Source organism: Molothrus ater, chromosome Z (genome assembly GCF_012460135.2).
Source record: "Molothrus ater isolate BHLD 08-10-18 breed brown headed cowbird chromosome Z, BPBGC_Mater_1.1, whole genome shotgun sequence".
Lineage (NCBI taxonomy): Eukaryota > Metazoa > Chordata > Aves > Passeriformes > Icteridae > Molothrus > Molothrus ater.
Genome location: NC_050511.2, coordinates 65641329 through 65650498, shown reverse-complemented (window position 1 = coordinate 65650498; position 9170 = coordinate 65641329). Strand labels below are relative to the sequence as shown.

General features: G+C 53.5%; 1 protein-coding gene across 1 annotated transcript; it reads left to right on the top strand.

Annotated features, from left to right (window-relative positions):
* Nucleotides 1-1573: 1573 nt before the first annotated feature.
* On the top strand, nucleotides 1574-6140 carry KLF4 (KLF transcription factor 4). The gene is made up of 5 exons (XM_036402521.2): nucleotides 1574-2018; nucleotides 2116-2233; nucleotides 2373-3267; nucleotides 3351-3515; nucleotides 5020-6140. Exons 1-5 carry the CDS (start codon nucleotides 2014-2016, stop codon nucleotides 5193-5195), a joined length of 1359 nt encoding a protein of 452 aa, XP_036258414.2. The 5' UTR covers nucleotides 1574-2013; the 3' UTR covers nucleotides 5196-6140.
* Nucleotides 6141-9170: the final 3030 nt, after the last annotated feature.

The window sequence follows — 9170 nt, the reverse complement described above, 5'->3', positions numbered from 1 at the left end:
TACCTGTGGTTCCTGGCACATCCTTTGCCAGGACACGGACTTTGAGCAGAAGAGAAAAAAAAAAAAAAACAAAACCAAACCCAACAAAAATCCAACAAAAAACCCAAAAATACAACGCTCTGCTTTTTAGTGCCAGAGTTATTAATAATTAACATTCACAACACAAAACCGGTAAAACCGGTCCGGCAAAATAAAGCCCGGCATTTTATTATTATTTTAGGGTTTAATTTAGTCATCGTAAGTTACTCGGGCTCATGTTTGCAAATCACGCAGAGCTGGGACTTCACCCCTCCGGCCTGACCAGTTCTGGAGAGAGGCCGGGGGGCAGCGGGGGGACCGGGACAGCGCCGGGGGAGCCGGGACACGGCCCGTCCCCGCCGCACAGAGCCCATCGGGCAGCACCGGGACACGGCCCATCCCCGCCGCACAGAGCCCATCGGGCAGCACCGGGACACGGCCCGTCCCCGCCGCACAGAGCCCATCGGGCAGCACCGGGACACGGCCCGTCCCCGCCGCTCGGAGCCCATCGGGCAGCACCGGGACACGGCCCGTCCCCGCCGCACGGAGCCCATCGGGCAGCACCGGGACACGGCCCGTCGGGGATGCGCGGCGCCGGGGCGCGGCGCCGGCTCGCCATTGCCCTCTGGAGGAGCCCGGGCCGTTCTCTGCGGTTCCCCTCGGGGCTGTGCTAAATTTGGAGATTGTTTTGTAGTTTTAATTTCTATCTCTGTTTCTTTTTTATTTTTTTTTTTATTTTATTTTTACTTTATTTTACGGGCTATTCCCAGCCTCGCATCCACTGCCGGGTGTGGGGGCTGCCCGACCGCCGCTCCCCGGTCCCGGTGATGGAGGAGTCGAGAATAGCCCAGGGCTGGCACGGGCCGTGTTAAGGACCGCGCCGTCGGGGCGGTTCGGAAAATGAACAAAAGGGGAAAGAAAAAAGAATAAAGAAACAAAACAAAACAAAACAAAAAACTTAAAAAAAAAAAGAGAACAGAAAGAAGAAATAAAAAAGAAAAAAGGGAAAAGAAAAAGTAGAGAAGAAATAAAAAAAAATAAAAAAGAAAGTTAAAGAAAAACTAAAGAAAACGAAAAACAGTAATAAGATGCAAGGCTGGGCGGAAGGCGGACAGGCAGAGCGCCCCGGCGGCCGCTCGGGATGCTCCGTCCCACCTCCCTCCCTCCCTTCCTCCCTCCCTTCCTCCCTCCCTCCCTTCCTCCCTCCCTTCCTCCCTCCCTTCCCGACGATTCCCGACGGGAGTTCCCTCCCCGCCGCCGGTGCGGGAGCCCCCGCGGCGCGCGGGCATCCCCGGCGCGTGTGTCCCCGCGTCCCGCCCCGCCGCTCCCGCGTCACCGCCGCGCCCGCGTCACGGGGCGCTCGGGGCGGAGCCGCCGCTCGCTCCGTGCGCTCCCCGGAGCCGTCCCGTCCCGCCCCGTCCCCCCCTTTCTCCTCACATGTCCGTTTGTTGTCGCCGTCGCCATGGCGGCGGGGGCGGCGCGCCCGCGAAGTGAGGTGATAAGAGGGAGCGGCGGCGACAGGACCGCGCAGTGCCGAGCGGGGCGCGGCGGCGGCGGCGGCGGAGCGCGCCCGGCGTATCCCTCCTTCCATCCAGCCCTCCTTTCCCCACTGGCACCACCGCGCCCCGTCCGTCCTGCCCGGCTCCCCACATGGCCGCGGCTCCTCGGGAAACGCCTCGCGCCGCCGCCCTGCCGGTGCCGGAGCCGCGTTGCCGGGCGGCGGCCGCCGCCTCCTCCTCCTCCTCTTCCTCGTCCCCGCGGCGCCGCTAGCGCCCCGCGCCCCGCTCCGCGCAGCGCCGAGCTAGAAGAAGAAGAAGAAGAAGAAGCAGCGGCAGGAGCAGCAGCCGGGCGCTCCCGCGGCACCGCCCCGGCGGCGGCGCTGCGCCGGCTCCGCGCGGCTGGACGGCGCGTCCGTGCCGCCTCCCCTCCCTCTGCTCCGCGCCGGCGCTCGGGACCACGGCGGCGGCGGCGGCTCGGCGGGACGCCCCGGCACGGATGCGGTGCGTGCCGGCTGCGGCTGCCGCCTTCCCTCCCTCCTTCCCTCCGTCCCCTCCGTGCCCGGCCGCCGGCTGACTCCGCTGTGTCTCCCCACCGCAGGCAGCCCCCCGGCGAGTGCGAGATGGCGCTCAGCGGCACGCTCCTTCCCTCCATCGCCACCTTCGCGGCGGGCGCCGCGGGCCGCGAGAAGGCGGCGCGGCCCGCGGGCCCCGGCAACGTGAGTATCGGCGCCGCGGCGCCGCGACACGGACGGGGCCGGGCGGGACGGGACGGGGCCGGGGCCGGGCGGGGCGGGGGCCGTCGGGGCGGGCGCGGCGCCGTGCGGCCGGCGCTGAGCCGTGCGAATGTCCCCGCAGCGCTGGCGGGAGGAGCTGTCGCAGCTGAAGCGGCCGCCGCCGGCGCTGTCGGCGCGGCCGGTGGAGACGCCGCCGTCGGAGCTGGAAGGCGCCGCCGCTCTCGGGCCCCGCCGTGACGCCGAGGAGTTCAATGAGCTCCTGGACTTCGACTTCATCCTCTCCAACTCGCTCATGCACCAGGAGCCCGCCGCCGCCGCCATAGTGGTGGCCCCCGCCGCCACCCCGGCCCCCACCGCCAGCCCCTGCCCCGCCGGGCCCTTCGCCTACCCGCTGCCCCGGCCCGAGCCCGCCGGTCTCCTCTACGGCGGCGGCGGCGGCTGCGACGGGGCTCCCGCCGCCGGCTCCGCCGCGCCCTTCAACCTGGCCGACATCACCGACGTGTCCCCCTCGGGAGGCTTCGTGGCCGAGCTGATGCGGCCAGACCTGGACGCGGTGTACCTGCCAGCGCCGGCCGCGCTGCCGCCCCTGGGCAGCCTGCAGGGCAAGTTCGTGGTGAAGGCGGTGGGCGACTACAGCCACCCGGGGCTCAGCCCCAAGAGCGGCCCCGCCGCCCCGCCGCCCGGCGCCGACGGCCCTGGCGCGCCCTACACCTCCCTGCCGCGGATGTGCCCCAAAATCAAGCAGGAGGCCGCGCCGCCTTGCACGCTGGCCCCGCCGCCGCCGCACGGGAGCAGCCCCCGAGGAGCGCCCCAGCACGACTTCGCCCTGGGCAGCCGCCCGCTGCCCGCCCGGAGTACGCCGTCGCTGGGGCCCGAGGAGATGCTGGGCGGCAGAGACTGTCTCCCCGCCACGCCGGGGCTGGGCCACCCGCCGCTGCCGCCAGGGTACCCCCCGGCTCCGGGTTACCCCACCTTCCTGCCCGAGCAGCTCTCTCCCGGAGCGCTGCAGTACCAAGGTGAGTCCCCGCGGTGCTGCTGGGGCGGCGGATTGTCCCGGCTTGGGCGCTGGCCGTGCTCATTCCTCCCTGTCCGCCCCTAGAGCTGATGCCGCCGGGGAGCTGCCTGCCTGAGGAGACCAAGCCCAAGAGGGGACGGCGGTCATGGCCTAGGAAAAGGACGGCCACACACACCTGTGACTATGCGGGCTGCGGCAAAACCTATACCAAGAGCTCTCATCTCAAGGCGCATCTGAGAACTCACACAGGTTAGTCCCAGCGCCGGGGTCAGGGGGATGTCCTGGCCTGAGGGGCACGGGATGTGGTCCCCTCACATAGTGGAAGGGTTAAAAGCAACAAGGCTTTTCCTTGCTGGGTTTCCGGGCTTTTTTTTTCCTCTCCCCTTGGCTACGTGAAGTCCTGAGCAGTCTTCACTTACTGGCTTGACATTTTGCTTAATGGTTCAGAGTGACTCAGATGTGGGAGCGGGTGGGTTTCTTGCCAAGTCAGAGTTTGTTCTTTCTCTCTTGCTATGTGGCTAGCTAATTAGCAGGTAGCTGGAAGCCAGCAGGGATTTGTTGCTCCGGATTGTGTTGGCCCACTTCTGAGAAGGCAGCAGCCCTCTCTCGAAGATAACTGCTTTCTTTGCTGGTGGTGAAGTGCTTCACACACACACCCCTCTCTTGGCTGGCTGTAGGGCAAGAGGTTGTGCACCCTCTGCAAGCTGTTTGCTCCCTTTTTGGGAAAACAGATAGATTCCCCGAAGAGCAGAGGCTTTCAGCTGAGCTGGCAGCACTGATGGGGTGCCTCGCCCACCTGTAGGACATCTCCCCCTGCACCAGCAGACTTTAACTGTCGATTGTCCACTGCTAGAATTGGGATAAAATCTGCCCAAAGTGTGTGTGTGTGAGCCCGGTCTCTAACTTTGCAGCTGAGTGCAGAGTTGCAGTAACTGAGCTTGTGAAAGCAGGTACAGCACATGGGTTTCGCCAGCGTGGGCATTCCGTAACAGTGACTAAATAACCTGGGAATTTGCATAATTTGAATCCCTGGGTTGTGAACCTGATTCAAAACTTTCTCCTGAAGGGGAGACGGGAAAGGGAAAATACACTGGCATGGCAGTAGTTAGGCTATGTCTTCAGGTAGTGGCAGAAAGGGGGAAAAAATTGGCAAGTGATCAGTGAACATCTGCCCCAAGCCAGTCAGCACCATCCCCAGGATGTGTAGGACAGGGAGTTTGTAATTGTTGGGGAAGCTCATTTTGCTATCGACAGTAGTTTTTGTATAATGAAGACACTAGTAAGACTGAGTCCTTAATCAGGCCGAGCTAATGAAAACAGTTTCCGGCTGTTTTTTCATTCTTGAGACCTACAATTATCTAAATACGTTGTCTGCTGAGCTATTTCTGGTTGCTATTTGATTGTGTAACACCACCAGCAAAAATACACGCTCAGGTGCTCTGAAGCCTGGTGTGCAAGGCAGTGAAAAGGAGCATTTTAGGGAAGATTTAAGTGACACTAGCATTTCATAGCACCTGTACATCTTGAAAAGACAGCCTTGCTCTTTTAGTCTTTGTAGTTTGTTTGCAACTGCTTCATGAAGTTCATTGCGTTTGACCACCCTTTGTTTTATCTAGGACAACTGCTTGAAAGAAGATGCTACAAGTGGTAGCTGCAAAAAAAAAAAAACCCAAAAATCCTAACTCGTGTGTTTCACCGCTTGTTTTTTTGTTTTTTTTTTGGTTTGGTTTTTTTTGTTTTTTTTTTTTTACAGGTGAGAAGCCTTATCACTGTGACTGGGAAGGCTGCGGGTGGAAGTTTGCCCGATCCGATGAACTCACTCGTCACTACAGAAAACACACGGGCCACCGCCCTTTCCAGTGCCAGCGCTGTGACAGAGCCTTCTCCAGGTCGGACCACCTCGCCTTACACATGAAGAGGCACTTCTGATTTGGGAAAGCAGTGGATCTTTCCCCCGACTGCCGCAGAGATTCAGTATTTACAGCACAAGGACTGTCTTCCACAAGACGGGGAGAACTCATTTTAAGCACTACAGATAATCAAGGTGAAGTCTTCCAAAGAGTGGAAAAGAGGGATAACTGCATATGGACATTGCAACTTTCTTTTTTTTTTATAGTTATACACTTAAGAGAACCAAAGACGTTGGGGGTCAATGACTGGATCTTCTATCATTCCATTTGTAAATCCAACTTGAATTATTTCTGGACTACAGAATGCCAAGGAGTGACTGGAAGTCACGGATATCAGGGTTAAACAGACTGTATGTAGTTCGGAGGGTGGGGATATTACACAGGGAAATTACATTCCCTTAATTTCCTTTCAATGCAATATTAGATGTACATGTCATCTTGTACTTTCTTTTTTTTTTTTCTTTTTCCTTCTAAAAGCCATTACAACGTTAAAAGAGGAGGAAAAATTCAGGTAGAGAATTATATTTTAAAAGCCTATTTCATGGTGCTTAGTGACTGTTGGTTCTAGAGGTACCAAAAACAGGAAGCCAAAGTTCTCAAACTGCTGCATATCTGACAAGGAACTATTTTTTATCTTCCGATTGCCAATTATGACCTAAATCAGGTGAATAACCCTGGTTTATCTTTTTTGTTAAGAAAATAACTTTATGCAGACAGTCTGTAATGCACTGTGGTTTCGATGTGCAATAGTTTGTACAATGGTTTATTCCCAAATATGCCTTAAGCAGAACAAATGTTTTCTATATAGTTCTTTACATAATAAATATGTAATATAAATTTAAGCAAACTTCTATTTTGTATATTTGTAAACTACGAAGTAATAATGAGCATTTTGTTGAAATTTGTATTTTGCATATTCAAGGTGAAAATAAGTTTTAAATAAACCTATAATATTTTATCTGAACGGTTGCTCTAGTTTTTTTCTGTGTATGGACATGGCCACAGGAAGTTTGTTAGGTATTTGTTGGTGGTTGAGTTTACCAAGGCAAGGAGGGGGTGGTGGCAAAATGCTTGTAGTCTCAAGACTCTGAAAGACAGGATTGTGTAAGTGCAGTGCTGATGTAACATCTCTTTTTAGGGAAAAAGGTGTATGGAAAGTTTTTGCTCTGGATGTTGAGTTGCTGCTTATCTCACCTGCGTGGGTAAAGCTGTAATTTACCATTTTTAAAGTAACTCAGTTTAAATGATTTTTTTGGAGGATGTAGTTCTGTTGAGGACATACGACTTTATGCATCTGATGATAACAAATCCTAGAATTATTTTCATTTTTTTAGCAGTCTTTTCAACATTAAGGATTCCCATCTTCATTGCCTTGGATTTCATAGGCAAGCTGGTGTAGCCACCTCAGTGTGAGCAAAGGAAAACCCACTCAGTAATGTCGAGCAAAGAATTAAACCTAGCTCGGAGAATAAAGGACGTGTGCACAAAACTCCACTTTAACCATCGCCCGCGCGGAGTTCTCTCTTGAAACCTGCTCTGTCCTGGGAGCCCAGTCACTCCACGAAGACCCAGGATTCCTGCAGGAATGCACACGTAGCCGGGGAAGGCTGACCATGCAGGGACCGAGGACGTGTTGCTGCGAGGTCAGCGGCGCGTGCCGTGCCGCAGCTCTGGGGGCGGTGAGCCTGCCCCGGGTCATCCCCAGCCCCGTGGTGCTTCTCCTTTGGGACCTCATTGTTCCAGCTGCCTTGCAGAAACGTGCAGCAAGCAGATGATTTCCACATTAGTGCCTGGGTGAATGGGATCTGGTTTTCCCACTGCTCTTCGGTTAAAAGGAAAGAAGCGATTCCTCTTCAGCTGATTCGTAATGTTTGTCAGATAGGAATTTGGGTGTATGAGGTGCACAATAAAGCTGAGGGAAAAAAAACCCAAAAAACCAGCAGGCAAGAGGCATTTGTATCTTTGTAGTAGTTAAAACAAAAGTGGCAATATCAATTTTTTATGTCCGAATGTGCCTTTGGAATGCTACTAAAGTTCGCATTTCAATGTGGTGTTTGTGTGGGGACCGTTGCCATTTCTCCCTCAGTTCATGTAAGTAGTATAATGATGCAGAAAATATTTCTCACCCCTTATCGCCTAGGCATGCTTTGTTCAACTGAAAGCTATCTTTGTTGATTTGGTTTATAGGTAACACAGGGAGTAGGGAATGTCTTGTTTGGTTTGCAAATAGCAAGCGTTTAAAGCTAAATTAAAGTCATGAGTCATCCTTTATCTGAAGCTTTTTCCATGTGAAAACTTTTTTACAATTAAACCAGGCATTTTTTTACCTCCTCTGTTGCTCTGCCTGTGAATTCTGGATGAGAGATCCAAGGTCAGCATTGAAGCTGGTGTGCGCTGAGGGCCTGAAATGTCATTGTCCCATCCAATAATGCTGGAGCATACTTGGTAGGTGTAGGATCTCCTTTGTATGGCTGCCACTCAAAACCTCTTACATAGGTGCAAGATCTACATTCTAGCACATCTGTAAGTACTGAAATCTGAATATTTCATCTGGGAAACTGGTTTCTTTTGCTTTTCAAGCATTCTGTCATTATGCACCCTTAAGAATTTTGTAAGGCACTGTAGCACTTAGTAAGGCATTATCTGCTTCAGCCAGCTTCAGTTTTTGCTTGATGTTTTTATGGACCCTAGGTTTCTAGTTGCATGAACAATGGCATTCTTGAAACAGAGCATTGTTCCCTATTCCACTTGATTTTTTTTTTTAAATTCCCTTCTTTTTTTCCCTGATTCTAGCCAAGCTGTCTTCATGTATGAATTTCCAGACTGAAAGAGGCAGGACTGTAACTTTGTATTTAAAAGGAAATGCTGCTGTGTCTTTAAGCATTTCCAAATTGCTACTCCTATACTTTTTTGGGAGGACAGGAGCCAACTGCTCACTTTTTGCCATACATCATTCAACCTATGAGAGGCAGTCCTTACTCTTAAGGAGGTCTCTGGGGGAAATGCTGAAATGAGCAGTGCTCTGGTAAGTAGAGCTGGAAACAGCACGTTGTGTTTGCCACCTGTTTCGTCGTGTCTGCAATCCTGCAGTTGCACTTAGGTGCAGGATTGCACATGGATGCAGTGAAACAACACATGTATCAAAAAGCGTATCTCATAAAAACATATGTAAAACACCGAGAAGTCTTGTAAGTATGTCTTGAAAAACAAGATTTGTTTAGCGTTGCTAAAGCTGTACGTGTGCCACTTTGCTGGGGCATTTAGAAGTCAGGGTTTGAGGTTATTAGGGGTGGCCTCTGTGACATGGGGTGAGCACCTCCAGAGCTGCCCCAGAGCACTATTTCAGCTACTGAAGGCAAAATCTCTTGCAGCAGAGAGTTATCTCTGCAGTCAAACTACAGCCGTCCTTAATCCTGCTCACCCCTAGCCCAAATCTCTCTCTGGAGCGCGCTTAGCATGTAGAGATGGAGCTGCTTAAAACAAGATGGCACATGCCTGCCTGCCGAGTGCCAAGTATTCAAAAGTGGCACCAGAGTAAAAATCTTCTCAGAGCCGCAGCTGCCATGCACTTGTCTGCTGCACACCCATGGCCTGGGAGCCTGGGTTTGACTGTGACCCAGCACCCTGTCACCCAGGGCTTCAGCCACCCCTGTCACACGGAGGGCTACTTGCAAAGGAGTTTTCTCAACCCTCGTGGTGGCTACCAGATCCTGCTGCAGCTGAACTCAACGGTGAATCTCAGAAGGATTTATATTAAGCTGATATGAATCAGTGAATTTCATTCTCCTTCTCTTTAATAAGGGAAGATCAGAGAGTGCTGCGGTTAATCACCCCGAGTGCTAACGGTTCGACAGAATTAGTTTACACAGGTTTCCTATGGGAGTGTGCTGGATCTTGGAGCTAGCCTGCTTTCACTGGAGTCCCTGGCAGGCACTTTTAACAGCATTTTGAGTGCAAGAATTTCCAAATTAACCTGTGTCTGTCCCTGGGCTTT